Source organism: Betta splendens, chromosome 16 (assembly GCF_900634795.4).
Source record: "Betta splendens chromosome 16, fBetSpl5.4, whole genome shotgun sequence".
In the NCBI taxonomy this organism is placed as follows: Eukaryota; Metazoa; Chordata; class Actinopteri; order Anabantiformes; family Osphronemidae; genus Betta; species Betta splendens.
The window spans coordinates 8,714,168-8,728,649 of NC_040896.2; the positions used below are offsets into that span (position 1 = coordinate 8,714,168).

At 54.5% G+C, this 14,482-nt stretch overlaps 2 protein-coding genes across 3 annotated transcripts; one reads left to right on the forward strand and one right to left on the reverse strand.

The window, feature by feature from the left end:
- The first annotated feature begins 220 nt into the window (after positions 1–220).
- seraf (Schwann cell-specific EGF-like repeat autocrine factor) lies at positions 221–2,475 on the forward strand. Of its 2 annotated transcripts, XM_029130076.3 has the most exons (5): positions 229–634; positions 932–1,027; positions 1,454–1,558; positions 1,848–1,943; positions 2,145–2,475. In XM_029130076.3, exons 1-5 carry the CDS (start codon positions 421–423, stop codon positions 2,255–2,257), a joined length of 624 nt encoding a protein of 207 aa, XP_028985909.1. In that variant the 5' UTR covers positions 229–420; the 3' UTR covers positions 2,258–2,475. The 2 variants fall into 2 exon arrangements, with proteins under 2 accessions (XP_055359468.1, XP_028985909.1); XM_055503493.1 differs by lacking the exon at positions 1,454–1,558 and having other exon boundaries at positions 221–634.
- Positions 2,458–14,221, reverse strand: vwde (von Willebrand factor D and EGF domains). Its single transcript, XM_029130069.3, has 28 exons — positions 14,087–14,221; positions 10,950–11,179; positions 10,780–10,869; positions 10,578–10,701; positions 10,291–10,502; positions 10,140–10,213; positions 9,781–10,054; positions 9,496–9,692; positions 8,185–8,945; positions 7,952–8,088; positions 7,698–7,862; positions 7,244–7,348; positions 7,022–7,136; positions 6,300–6,556; positions 5,993–6,212; positions 5,780–5,917; positions 5,497–5,673; positions 4,915–5,274; positions 4,675–4,770; positions 4,508–4,603; positions 4,321–4,416; positions 4,096–4,191; positions 3,918–4,013; positions 3,710–3,805; positions 3,544–3,639; positions 3,300–3,395; positions 3,094–3,191; positions 2,458–3,001 (listed from the first exon to the last, which is right to left on the reverse strand). The coding sequence occupies exons 1-28, from the start codon at positions 14,160–14,162 to the stop codon at positions 2,984–2,986; spliced, it is 4,596 nt and encodes a 1,531-aa protein (XP_028985902.1). The 5' UTR covers positions 14,163–14,221; the 3' UTR covers positions 2,458–2,983.
- Between the last annotated feature and the right edge of the window lie 261 nt (positions 14,222–14,482).

Here is a 14,482-nt window from a genome sequence, read left to right on the forward strand (position 1 = left end):
TTTTCCACAACAAACGTCTGGTAACAACCGTTGTTAGCCAACAGTTAGCAAATTGCTAACCTTAATTCAAGTAAATACCGTACGTACCTAGCATCCCTAGCTAGCGTATTAGCTAACGTGTTAAAGTTAATTGAAGAAATAGAGTGAAGTGCATGAACGCAACATTGGTTGATTAGTGTTAAGAGTGTCTGGGGTAACGCAAGCGAACCTAAAGCAAAGTCTGTACGTACCTGCCCTCCAAACTCCAATCAGCGCCCACGACACGCCCCCCGGCACGAGCGACAGCCTGCAGTGGGCGTTCCTCTGCGCGCGGCACTGGGGGCGACGTGAGGCGATCGCAGTTCGTTCGACACATCTCCAGCTCCATCTCCGTCCGCGCCCGTCTTTTTAACGTCCACTGACCCGTTCGGCGGACCAAGCATGGGTTCTGTGGGTCTCGGCTTAGCCGTTGTCTCTCTCTGGCTCATGGTCGCTGCGGTCACCGCGGGTTCGGACGCGCCGCGCGGAGTCGCGCTCGGGTTCGTCTTCGACCCCAAAGCGAAGTGCGAGCCGCCGTGCGAACACGCGGGAGTCTGCATCCGCAACAACTCGTGCCTTTGCTCCAGCGGCTACGAAGGAGAGACCTGCCAGTATGGTGAAGTTACAAGCTTCTGTCTTCATCTGAGAAGTTGTTTATTGTTTACAGTGTGTGTTATTGTAACTAAAATCAATTTCATATGAAATAGAATGCAAACTTACCTTTTACCTTTATGGGAAAAGCATCTTCATTTGAGACAAATTCACTCGAAAGTTCCCTTTGTTGCTTACTATCATTTGACAACATATTTAGACCTATATTTTTTCTTTTAAACTATGCATAAAATCATAAATTTACTTTACTTTTATGGTATTTATAAATAATTTAATCATTTGTGTTTTTGTGTGAATGCAGCCACCTGTTATCCCAAATGCAAAAATGGGGGAGTGTGTCTTCGCCCTGGAAAATGTAGATGTCCTCCTGGATTTGGAGGAAAATACTGCCACAAAGGTAAACGGGTTTATTTGGAGTGAAGTCAAATGTCTGGTTGCACCATAAGGGACGAGCACGTTGGAAGGATCTGTGTCCGTTTGATGCAGAAGGCAGAAAGCCAGCTTGTTTTTTCCTCTGTGTAACAGTGTCTAGACTTTATGCATCTATATGCCAGATGAACTGCATATTAAAGTATATTACCAAGGTTTTCCCAGTAATAAAACTGCTGCAACAGCAGTCTAGTGAGCAAATAATGAAAAACTAACATGACTTTTACATCATGTGTTTCAACAAGGCAAAGAAAACACAGTGGGGCCTTTGACAGTTACATTAATATATAACATCTTCAGATTTTAAACATTTGTAAAAACAATATTACAACAAACACTCACTACAGAGCAGTTCAAGCACCGCCTCCAACCTGCGTCCGTGTCCGTTTTGCAGTGACGTGCGATGGGGGATGCTGGAACGGAGGGGAATGCATCGCTGTTCACGGCGTGGCCGCCTGCAACTGCCCCTCGAGCTGGACGGGTTCAAAGTGCCAGGAGGGTGCGTTCAAAGCCGTAACTCATTGCAGCGCTAACGCCGAAGGTCAAAGTCGCCAAATGGAGACGCTTCCTTTGCTGGAGCTACTCCTCAAACTGAAAAGTGCAGCTGGTTAAAACACGGAAGGGCTTTTGCAGTTAGATATGCAGATGTCAGACCACGTAGTGTGAATAGCATCAGGTCAACAGCGCGTGTGTGAATATTAGAAAATCACTGTCAGTTTGACTTCACAAATGACCAATGATGAGGTTTCTCCTGAGATGAGCCGTCTCTGTTGCCGTTCGTTCCTCAGCCATCTGTGACCTGGGCTGTGGGAACGGGGGGACCTGCGTGGCTCCAGGGGTCTGCAGATGTCCGGAGGGGTGGCTGGGGGGCGCCTGCCAGACTGGTGAGTGTCAAACAACCACCTCGTCTCAGCATTACACATCAGGTGCCAAGCACAAAAGCGTGATATCAAATATGTTTAGAGGAGAATTTCCCCCTCACTGTTGCTACCACGGGACGTACTTGGCACCTCTATGGCTCCATAGTGTGAGAGTTGAGCAGCTCCTGCTTGCGCTGACTCGCTTCTGTCCTGTTGGGGTCGTAGCGGTGTGCAGTCCGCCCTGCCTCAATGGGGGGAAGTGCACTTCTCCCAACAAATGCCGCTGTGGCCCCCGTTTCAGCGGCCCTCGCTGCGCCGACAGGAGGAGCGCTCACTAGCGTCCAAGGAGCCGAGGCCCCGGACGCAACGCTGAGGAGGACCGTGCAGTTTGTTCCGCTCAGCAACATTTTCTACTATACGTTATGTTTGTGTTTAGCCAGTGAGTGGGTTGACTATTTTTATGAGTGTTTAAACACCTTATGCACTATACTGTCATGTGTGTCGCCAAATGAATAAAAAGGTGAACTACAAAAATACATCTCATTTACAAAAAGTACGCTTGGCTTTATTTTGTCACACACAGCTTGTATCACATAAGAATTGTGAGAAGCAGGCATCATATTGACTTAATCAAGCTAAAAATAAATGCACTTTTGTTAGACTGCACCAGTCCCTGGTCTAAAATACGAAAGAGCTGCTTTTAATGCAGAAACTGCACATTGATGTATAATTTGGCTAAATCCTGCACATTGCTGCATAACCTACAGATTATTTTAAACACTACTGGACCGTGATCATTTTACTATTTCATACAATACTGAGCAATGTGTTGCACATCTGTCTGAAATCTCCGCTGGTGCGTTAAACAGTTCCTGTTCCTTTGAGCCTTGAGGTAGTAATTTACAGGGGGCACGAAGATAAGTGCAATACATCAGGTCAGATCTGTTAGAATTGAAACGTGCTCATAGACACATTCAAGCACACGCCAAAACCACGCACACAGCTCCTCAAACACAGTGGGAGAAGCTTTCTGCTTTGCATTTTCCTTCATTCTCCTCGTTATTTCATCTTGCTTGTGATGCCTGCGGAAGGAAATGGAAGCAACACAACATTTAACCCTGGAATCGTAATTATTATAGAGCACTTAACATGTGAACTGCTTCTCATTCCTCACCTTTGTTGCACAGGTGAGGCCTGTGTAGCCTTTACGGCAGTGACAGTAGTCGGGGAGAACACACCTCCCTCCATTCAGGCAGCGCTGTTTACAGATTGCTGGAGAGAAATACATCACAAGGAGGAAATGAGTGTTCATTAGTGTGTTGCCCCTGACAACCAACTGCATTGCACTGCACTGCGGTGTCATGTGATCAGTGGACTTACGCGTCTGACACTGCAGGCCTTCCCAGCCAGCGGGACACTGGCAGGTGTTGGGTCCGACACACTCGCCCTCGTTTTTACACTTTTGCAGGCAGACAGCTGGAGTCACAGTTACAGTCCACAGTCACACTCACAGTCTCGTATCAGCAGTAAAAAGGTGTTCTCCTTGCACATAAAGCATCAACTCAACGTGTTTATTTACATGCTACCGGTTTGGTGAGCGTCAGTGAAACATGGAGCCACTCACGTATGCTGCACCTCTTCCCTCTCCATCCTGAGGCACAGGAGCACGTGTTCGGTCCCACACACTTGCCTTTATTCATGCACGTGGGTTCACATACACCTGGAGCACAATTACTGACACTGAGGTCCAGATTCCAGTGGGGAAGTAAATCAGCCCGCTTTAAACTTACTGTTGTGACACCTTTTCCCCGTGTAGCCTTCGGGGCAGGAGCACACGTTGTTCCTCATGCACTGACCCCCGTTCTTACACGGAGGACTGCACACGGCTGAAAAACACAAGAGGATCCACCGTCAGCTCCGGGGAGCAGCTGTGAGCCCCCTGCCATTTTATGGGCACTTGAAATGATCAATGCTAGTGAATCATAAAGACGGCGTCACCGATCTGACACTGAGAGCCGTAGAAGCCGCTGGGACAGGCGCAGATGTTGGGCTTGAGGCACGTGCCTCCGTTCAGACAGACGGGGCTGCAGAGAGCTGCACAAACGAGACCCGCGCGTCAGTATCTGTGGACACGACGCCGCGCCAGACAGAGGAAGCAGCCGCTGATCGCACGCACCTGAGTTACACGTGGGCCCGAACCAGCCCGGTCTGCACTGGCAGACATCAGGGGAGATGCACTCGCCGCCATGCTCACAGTGCCTGTTGCAAACCACTGACGGAGACAAATGAACACCATGACTGTTCCTAGTGACAGTGGACGACTGCAGGTACAGATGTTTGACAGGTGTTGAGAATGGCTTCATTCATTCAGCATCCAGGGTTGCGGCCCGGTAAAACTCACTGATCCCACATCTGGGTCCCACGTAGCCGTAGGGGCAGGTGCACAGGTTTCTGGCCAGACAGGTGCCGCCGTGCTGACAGGGCGGCTCGCAGCTCGCTACGCACCCGCGCCGGGTGGGATGAAACAGGTGCTCGTCAGCGTTGTGAGGCGAGTGCGTGGGACAGGCGTTAATATGGGTGTGTGTTACCTTCCTCACAGGTGGGACCGCCGTAACCCGCCGCACATTCACACACATTGGGCTTCACACACCTGCCCTGGTTCTTGCAGTCAGGCCGACACAGCGCTTGGACGGAGGAAAGCAGCTTTAATGACCGGTGTCACTCAGCGAGTGAGTATCACTGTGGACGCTCTCACCTATGTGACAGTCGTATCCCGTGTATCCGTCCTTGCAGGTGCAGGTGTTGGGCAGCGTGCACGCCATGTTCGTCCCACACTGATACCTGCACACAGCTGCAGCGCAATAACAACAGATCCCCGTTACTTCCCCAAATTAATAACCTCATTCTTCATTAGAAAATAAAGGGATTATGGGTCTTAAGATGTGGATGATGATCCTTTCCATCGTTTTTTGGACTCCACCTTAGGACTCATTACCTTTACATGTGACACCATCCCCAGTGTAACCGTACGGGCAGCGCCCGCACCTGAACGACCCGGTGTTGGTGGAAACACAGGCAACGCCGGGGAAGCAGGGGGCGTCGACACAGGCCACGAGGGGAGACTGTGACCCCCCTGTGACCCTGGAGGCGACAGAGGGGTTCAGCCCCCCACCGGGCAGACCTCTGGTTAGAGTGAGGTTCTGCTGGGTCACGGCGGTCCGTCTGTCAGCAGAGCCGGTGGCTTCTGGTCTCATTCCCCTGTGATGGGGCTGCCTCACTGAGGTGGGAGGTGATGAAGACGAGGAGGAGGAGGATGCGATGTGAATGTGACCATCTGCTCTGTCTCTTCCCTTACCTGTAAAACACTGGAAGTTAGAGGACATGACTTAGGTGTAGTCAGAACCACATTTATTTCTTAGTATATAAAACAATCTACTGTCACTGAATTTATTTTCATTGTTCATGTAGTGTGAACTGTAATTAAGATTTTTCACATTCAGGATTTTTTAAATGTGGCCTTTCATGAAACCCGCTCTGCTCCCAGATGCCCTTTCCAAACAAAAGACTTCTCTCTTACCTGTCGCTGTACATGTTTGCCCGTTTCCATGGAAACCAGGTGGGCAGGGTGCACACACAAAGCCCATGGAGACATGTGCGCTCTCAAAGCACTGGACCCCTGGATAACATGGTCTTCGGCTGCACGGTGATGAGCCCGGAGGTTTGAGCCTCGGCGGAGGATTGGCCACCGCTTTCACTGGAGCGCCGCGGTAACCATGGCAACGGAGACAAGGGGCAAGTTACAGCTGGACAAAAGAACCCACCTCATCCGGAACCAAACAGAAGAGAGGCAGAGGACGTACGGGTGCAGTTCAGTCCGTCGCCGCTGTATCCGTGTGGACAGGCTCCACAGGAGAAGGAGCCCAGCGTGTTGCTGCAAAGCGCTCCAGGGAAACAAGGCCGAGCGGCGCATTCATCCAGGTCCTCTCTGCACGTACGGCCTGGCGACACAGCACGCGCTCAAACCAACCACAACCGCTCTGCGTCGAACATAGCGTTCAGAGGGTTTCTCTCACCCGTCGTCCCGGCCGGGCAGATGCAGGAGAAGGAGTTGGGCCGGTCCACGCAGCGGCCCAGTCTGCAGGGGTTGGGCTTACAGTCGTCGATGTCCTGCTCACAGCGCCTCCCTCGGAACCCGTCCACACACACACACAGGTATTCTCCACTGCCCGCGGGAAAGGTGACGTCGGTCACGCAGGAAGCGCCGTTCAGACAGTCACAGGAGCGCACCTGCACCTGGAACGCAAACGTTTGACGTTGAGGCCGCCTCAGGTTTGTTCTGGCCTGGAGCTCTATGGGTTCGGGTCAATGGCTGGTTCTGACCTGCAGCGAGGCCTCGGTCTGAGCGTTGCAGTCATCGGTCACAGTAAAGTGGAAGGTGTGTGCGTCTGAGCGCTCGGCCGTGGCCGTCCACGTCAACAGACCCGACGGGGACAGAGCGGCGCCGCCCGGACCCGACACCAGGCTGAAGTGGATTTCAGAGCCCTCGCGGTCCTGAGCTTGCAGCTGGTAGATGAAGCTCTCCCCCTGAAACGCCCGGAGGTGAAACGGCAGCGGCTGCACGACCGGAGGCTGGTTCTCTGGTGGGAAAAGCAGGAAAAGAAATGCAAAATATCATAACTAAACAAAAACAAAGGAGCCAAACTAACTTTCTGTTCTATTTAGCTGAGCTTTATCTGCATCTGATCTACAATATTTGCTGCTCATCGTTGGTTTCAAGGCTTTCATCTGTGCTGACACACACTGTATCTAAAGTCAGTGCTCACACCATGTTACACACTCAAGAACATCCCTTAACTCTGCTCAAGTTGATGATGCGTGTGTTTTCATTCTGCCTGAAGCGAGCAGCTTGAAGAAGCTAACAATGAGGTGAGCCGTCCTCATATTAGCGCCTCCGGCCTGAAGCCACTTCAATGGCTTTAATCTGCACAGAGGTGCTGACAAACGGCCAAAAACATCCCTGAGCAGCAAAACACCCACCCATGTCTAACCAACACCAGCACCGCTCACAATAGAACCCCGCTCACGCCGGCGTGTGCACGTACTCTCTGCTACGGACCAGGCGTATCTGGAGGATTCTGGGCGGCAGGTGAGGCAGGGGCTGCTGGGACTGGACTGCCCCTCGGCGTAACACACGCCATCAATGCTGCAGGTTTTCTCCTGGTGAGATGAGACAAGGCAGCACGAAGCGGGTTGGTTCAGTGTTGGTGTTGGGCTCAGCAGCTGACGGTGTTTCAGGACATGCAGCAGCTCGACAGACGTCCCACCTTCAGCGCACACAGGACCTCAGTGTGGAGGCTGCAGGTCTGACAGTCTCCATCGAACACCGTCAGGATCTTGGCGTTGCTGTAGCTGTAGCCGTCATTGGAAACCTGTCAGAACAGAGAGAACAACCGTGGGTGACTGGGAATAAACCGGACACGTCCAATGAAAACCTTTTTTGCACCTTAATACTAAAAAGATGAATAAAAACGAATATACTATCTATACAATATATACACTATATATTGAGTAATAATGTTTTCAATGTTTCTAGCTAGCAGCTCTTTGTTTAGTTCTAAATCAACTTATTTCCAGAGAGTTCAGTTCTCTTCCTGTCTTTCCACAGCTGAAGCCAAGGCATTTCCTATGTACCAAACATCTGTCTGCATCCAGAAGCAATGAGAGCGTGGAATAACACCGTTTGTTACATGAGCGTCTCGGCAGAGTTTTGTGACTAACCTTGATCTGCCAGCGGGCCAGCGGCCGGTTTCCCACCGCCTCCAGGTCCGGGCCTGCGGAGGACAGCCGGTCCACCAGGGGGAGCTGGCACTCCAGGGCTGTCGCATCCAGGAAGGTGGCCAGGACGAACTGAGGCTCGTCCAAAACCCACTCCCCACCCACAAACTTGACGAAGGACCCAAAGGACGAGTGGTGAGACAGGCACGCCCACACAGCAGGTACAGTAGGAGGAAAAAAGGTACAAGGTGAACTACCTTTTCTTTGACAAACTCACACTTGAGCTCGTAGGAGTCCTTGAAACCTTGACCGTGGACCCGGATCAGGGAGCAGCCTCCCTGTCGGACGTCACACAAGCCGCCTTTCTCCAGATTAATGATCTCTGGGATCTGATCTTCACAACAACAAAAAGTAGAGATGAGCATGAAATACTGTGAATGAAAGTGGACGCACGTGAAGACGCTGTATCTGCGTTTGTACAGTGTGTTACCAGACAGAGCGCTGCAGTCGTAGGAGCCAAAGCCGGGGAAGCACACGCAGCCCCGCTGGGAGCACTGGCCGTTGCCGTGGCAGGCACTGGGACACCTGAGGGCGGCCACAGCCTCCTGGTGCAGCTCCTCTCTCCTGGCCTCCTCCTCCAGCCTCCTCTCGCACTCGTTCTCCAGCAGCGGCGACGTCGCGCTCAGCCACGACCACTCGTCCTTCAGCTGCAGGTCGCCGACGCACATGTTCACCGCGCGCTCCAGCACCCGCGCCTCCAGCAGACGCCTGCAGCCTGACGCCACGCTGGAGCTGGCCACCGCCTGCCGGCACCGGCTCCTGGCCCGGCGCTCGGTAAGGCCGGAGGGAGTCGGCCACGTTGGGGAGGAAGACGGCTGAGCAGCCGCTTCGTGGTCCTCTGGGAAAAAGTAGGAGGGGCCTTCCAGGTCCGACGGGCCGAGGCCGGGACGCGGGGTGCCGGGGGCGTAGCGGTGAGTCTGCCGCCGGCCTCGGCGCTGTGCTGCTCCATCCCCTCCACCCGCTGCCTCTGAGCCCATGTACTCAGCTGTGACGTCGAGCGTGGGGATGATGCCGAGGAGGCGCACGTTGTGAGCGGAGCAGGAGTCGGAGGAGTCGGAGGAGGTGACAGGACGGGATCGGCCTCCAGAAGGTGTGAGGAGGGGCTCCGTCTGACAGGTGCAGTACTGACGGGGGCTGAGCGGAGTCACGTTGGCCGGGCCGGTGTCAAACAGGCTGGAGCCTGGAGGGAGTCTGCACATGACTCAAGTGTTAACCACCCGCTTCGGATGTTATCAGCCATAAAGAATGGGCTGATCAGAACTTATCAGCGCATTCGTACGGGCCAGTAGGTGCCTGCTCTGCCGCCTCTCAAACAGCTAACAGCTAGCTAAGCTGCTACGTTCAGCAGCTTTGGACGTTATTGTGGTTAGGGTTAGGGCTGGATAACGAGTGGGGGGTTCAGGTTACAGTTAGCTCACACAATACCGCTAGCTACTTGCTAAGTTATGCTCGCTAATAAATCAAAATCCAAAACTTCGATCCTCCCGTCTGAACAGCAACCCGTCAACAGCGCCCCTACTGACTCTGCTGGTTAAATCATCTGAGCCGTGATCAACCTGATCAATGACAGCGACCTACTGCACCTATTCACCGCTGCCAGCAGGTAGGTGGGCACCCACTGGCTCATACGTATGGGCTGATAACCACTGATAATGACCATTGATAACGTGATAACGTCCGAAGCCGCTGTGTTAACATGAGGAGAGTGAGGAGGAACGTGTGCTGGCTGAACTCCACTGACCTCCACTCAGAGATAAACGCATGCAGGTCCTGGACTGAGGCGCCGCCTGGTGAGTGCAGGTCGTTGTCTGGACGACCGTCGTAGGTCCCACAGAGGCCCTCGGTGTGAGTCCAGTCAGAACCAGGGGCTCTCAGCGTCAGACTCATTCCCCAGTCGGACACGTCCGCACGGACAAACGCTCCGGACGAGAAGCCGATCTGCGAACGAGCAGCAAACGGCCGTCACATCGTCTCACCTTCAACAGACCCCTGACCCGAACCGATCCGGTCCGATCGCTGCACCCACCGTCAGCTTGCGTCCCTGGTACGACTCCGTGATCCTCAGGCCGCTCCGGCCGACGCCTCGCTTCTTCACAGACAGCTGAGGTCGGCTCTCGCCCATGTCTCCGCTGCACATGTCGAAGGCGATGACGTCATCGCCGTCTCTGGCCACGACACCGCACGCGCACGAGGCCGCGTGCTCCACGCTGCCGCACTCCCACTGACGCACGTGGACCTCACAGGGCCACGAGGTGCTCCTGTACAGGACGAAGGTGCCGATTTGGTAGTTGTCGTACGACCTGTGACAGAAACGTTGGCCTGCTTTGGTTAAAGTCCATCTCATTTGTATCTGTTAAACTGAATCAGATACATGAGTGTGAGTACCTGCCATCAAACGTGATCACGTGAGGATCAGTGAAAGAGTAGCAGTAGGCTGAAGGAACGTCCTTCACCTGGATCTGAAATAAGAGGCGACGGTGAGACTCAGAGCACGTCTCTGTCGGTACATTGTCGCTCCGGGACCTGCTTCCTGTACCTGGACGGGTTCGGGCGAGTATCCGCTCCACAGAAAGCTCTTCGTGACGATGGGTTTGACGGAAATCTGAGTCGTCCTGTTGTCATCTTTCACAAAGTCCGTGATGGAGCTGAAGTGAACCACAGCTCGGCCGCAAACCCCCGCGCTGCAGGGGCTGCGGGTCAGATCCAGAACACAGGAGGACAGAGACAGGTCTGGACCCAACGCTCCCTCTGAGGCAAAGATTCACGCTGTTTATTTGCACGAGCTTCAGATTCCTTTCTTCTATGAGTCTAAAAGCTCCTCACCGTGACTCGCACTGAGCTGCAGCGACAGAGAGCAGGACTCGAGGCACGGCACAGGAACTGTGCTCTCAACCACCAGCTCATGCAGCCTCCCGTCCTCCCACACGGTTCTGGACTCTGGGATCAGCTGTGAAGACAAAAGGACGCTCATCACTGTTTGTAGCAGATAATTTATGGCTGGCATCAAAAGTTCATCACCGTTTACCCTGAGTCCGGCGAAGAACTCGTGACTTTCCACTGAAGCGCCCACGACGTCCGGCGAGTCCAGGAGGAAGCTGGAGCTGGAGCAGTAGATCTGGGAGGAAGCGAACATAGCGGTTGTAAGCACAGCCCGACTGCACGGCGCCATCTTGAACCCTGCAGCCGGCTCCAGACCTTGTCGCCCAGGCGCAGGTTGAAGCCGTCCAGCTCGATGCGGGAGGCGGTCTGCACGGTGGTCTCCTGCTTGAGCTCCTCCCTCCGGCCCTCGGGGGAGAGGCGCGACCAGGCCACCACGTAACCCACCGACGCGTTGGCGCCGCCTGCGAAGCTGCACCGCAGGTAGACGGCGTCGCCCGCCGCCTCGGGCTCGATCAGCGGGGCCGATGGCGGAGGAGGCTGCTCAGCTGACAGGAGACGAGCGGTGAGAGGCTGTAGATGAACAGTCTGGGTGGCTGCTTCTCTACTGATACTAATGGAAGTCCACGAAGCTCCTCGTTACTGAAAACTGAAAACTGTGGTTCTAAGGAATCTGCCTTTAATCTACATGGCAACATTCAGCCACTCATCGACTACGCTCCTCCTTCTTTCAAGTTCTTCCAGCTTCCTTGACATAATTCATGACCCGGCCGAGGGCTGTTGCCATGGAGACGAGGCCCAGGGACCCCGGGACACATGTTCTGCTCTTTAGGCCCCGTCAACGCATTCCTGACCTCCGGAGGCCTCTGCTGTTTGACCTAACGCAAGGAGACAAGTGCAGCGTCCTCACTTTCACGCGACCCGGCGGCGAACGCCTCGTCGGGACCGCAGGGCGGCGGCGCCGTGGGCCGCGGGTCCGGCGTCTCTGACGGACAGACAGGGAGAACGCCGATGACCGGGCGGAACCGTGCGTCCCTGCGTGGGCTGCAGCAGGCACACGAAGAAGCCGGAACCGTGACCGGGATGCGGCACCAGCAGCAGTCTGTGCCGTCGCCGGGGAAGAGCTGCCGGGCGGCGCGGGCCGTGGGCCGTCTGACCTCCAGAGGCCCCGGGAGGCGCTGGTCTGCAGCCAGAGACAGACGCACCGGAGCCTGGGTGCCGCAGTGCTTCACCTGGACGTGAGGGGAGGTTTCACGGGTTTCAAGGTTCAAATACTCGTAGTAAAACCTTTAAACCACACAAAGAGAGAGCTGCTGGAGACACAAAGCTGATGATTCCCCAAAAAGCTAAACTGAGTGAAGTTCCTGACGAGGAATCGAGCCCTTTATTTGACTTTTCAGCAATAAAAAACTCACTTTTCAAAGCTACACTTACTTCCCCTTGGGGAAAATTCATGGCCTGACAAATCTGGGCATTTACCCGCCATCATCACAACGACATCTCCTTCTTATGTAACACATGTTCACAGCGATCCTGCCTTCCTTCCTCCACCCACTCCCGTGGATATGCATCACCCTGGGAAGGCAGAGGGAGGCTGACGCCTCAGATGGATCCTGCCGGCTCCTCACAGCAGGCCGCCCGCAGGAAATGAGCCTCATCCAGCTCTCCTTGCACTCTCCTTCATGATACGTACACATGCACCCAGAACGGCGCGTCTTCACAAAGTCAGACGTGAACCTGCAGCACTGTTGGCGGCTGCACCTTGTCTGTTCCAGCCTGTGACGGCTTTTTTAGCGTCACCTTGGCAACAACAGGGCATCTCTACGTCTCCGCTCTCTCCACTCTTGCAGCACTGGTTTCTTACCTCCACGCACTGGGTGGGAATGCTGGGAAATCTGAAACCGGTACCAGCCGGGCGCGAGGGAGTGGTCCTGGGGCCCGGCTGCTGCAGCCAGCTGGAGCTGAAGGCAGTTCTGGGGGTTCTGCAGGAGCGCACTCGGGAGGGAGCCCTGCGACTGGGCCGCACGGAGCGCGTCGGCGCCGGTGGAGCTGTCGGCAGCAGCCGCCGGGCGTCTGGAGGCCTGCACTGTCCAGCTGCTCGCCGTTCAACAGCAGAGTGCCGAATACGTCTCTGGCTGCAGAGCAGCAGAGCGAGTAGCTCTGAACAAACGTCATGTAGGTGAAGTCTGCATTTACATTCAGAGAAGACGAGGTCTAAAGGCCTTAAAGCCTGAATCTGGAGCTGAGGCCAAACATGACAGTGTTAATTATAATGGAAGCAACTGCTGACGCGTTTGAGGGGCTTCGTCAGGGGAAAATGCTGAGGATTCATCAGCTTGTAGTAAAAACCTGTCATCATCATCATCATCATCATCATCATGTCTGACCACGGGGCTGGTTAGAAAAGCTTCAGAGAACTTATACTGTATATTTACATTCTAGAGCCCAAATGAAGAGGCCCGTGAGGCTGGAGGTGTAAAAAGAACCAGCCTCAGCCTGTGAGCAAGGCAGCGACGTCCTCTGGCCCCGACCTGTCAGGTCACACGGAAGGCGACATCAGCAGCGCTGAGGAGCTGTCAGAGATGCAGGTTACTGTAAAAGCTGCAGCACCTGAACAGCAGCCCAACCTGTCTGTCTGTCTGTCTGTCTGTCTGTCTGTCTGCATGTATGTCTGCATGTCTGTCTGCCTGCATGTCTGTCTGTCTGCATGTCTGTCTGTCTGTGTGTCTGTCTGCCTGCACGTCTGTCTGTCTGTCTGCCTCTCTGCCTGTCTGTCTGTCTGCCTGTCTATCTGCGTGTCTGTCTGCCTGCACGTCTGTCTGTCTGTCTGTCTGCCTCTCTGCCTGTCTGTCTGTCTGTCTGCATGTCTGTCTGTCTGCCTGTCTGTCTGCCTGCACGTCTGTCTGTCTATCTGCCTGTCTGTCTGTCTGTGTGTCTGTCTGTCTGTCTGTCTGCCTATCTGCCTGTCTGCCTGCCTCTCTGCCTGTCTGTCTGTCTGCCTATCTGCCTGTCTGCCTTCACGTCTGTCTGTCTGCCTCTCTGCCTGTCTGTCTGCATGTCTGTCTGTCTGCATGTCTGTCTGTCTGCGTGTCTGTCTGTCTGCCTGCCTGTCTGTCTGCATGTCTGTCTGTCTGCCTCTCTGCCTGTCTGTCTGCACGTCTGTCTGTCTGCCTCTCTGCCTGTCTGTCTGTCTGTCTGTCAGAGGAGGACAGAACCAGGAGGGCGAACCCACTCTGAGCTGCATCACTACAATCTGACCATGAGACCCAGTAGGGACCCGGGACAACAGCGACAGCATGATGGATGAAAGTGTTAGTGACCGACTACATGTTATTTACACTGTTAAACGTCGTTTACTGCAACAGAAAGTCGAACCGTGTGAAAACACGTTGCATCCTTTGGAAAGCAGTGCGCACCGGGGAGGCGCACGGAAAAACGCACGGACGTCAACTTACCCGTTTGTGCGCGCGTGGCGTCTGGAAGCAAAAACGCGACGCACACGAGGAGTTTCACGACCGCTTCACGCGCCATCGTCCCGCGAAGGCCCACGAGCGACTCTTCACCTCCGAGCGGAGCGACGCAGCCTCTAACGCAGCCTCTGTGCGCTCGCAGACCGGGAGTGGACTCGACCCAACCCGACCTGGAGGCTGGAGGGTTCGGGCTCGTCAGAGGCAGTTCGTGGGGACCGGTCGAGCTGTCGGACGGCTCGCGACCAACTGCTGCAGCATCGCGTCGTGTTAGGAGGGGCGTCAGCCGCGCACCGTCTCACGACCCGAGCCTCCGAACCTCCGCGCACACGTTCACTCCGGCGGTCATTGGTTGTACTTTAACAGAGAAAAAAAGTTTAGGGG

Coding starts and splice junctions, on each gene's coding strand:
- seraf (XM_029130076.3), top strand. CDS start 421: ATGGGTTCTGTGGGTCTCGGCTTAGCCGTTGTCTCTCTCTGGCTCATG. Junction 1,028..1,453: donor AGGAAAATACTGCCACAAAG/GTAAACGGGTTT, acceptor TCCGTTTTGCAG/TGACGTGCGATGGGGGATGC. Junction 1,559..1,847: donor GGGTTCAAAGTGCCAGGAGG/GTGCGTTCAAAG, acceptor TTCGTTCCTCAG/CCATCTGTGACCTGGGCTGT.
- vwde (XM_029130069.3), bottom strand. CDS start 14,162: ATGGCGCGTGAAGCGGTCGTGAAACTCCTCGTGTGCGTCGCGTTTTTG. Junction 4,014..4,095: donor CGGGCCCACGTGTAACTCAG/GTGCGTGCGATC, acceptor TCGTTTGTGCAG/CTCTCTGCAGCCCCGTCTGT. Junction 3,192..3,299: donor AGGCCTGCAGTGTCAGACGC/GTAAGTCCACTG, acceptor ATTTCTCTCCAG/CAATCTGTAAACAGCGCTGC.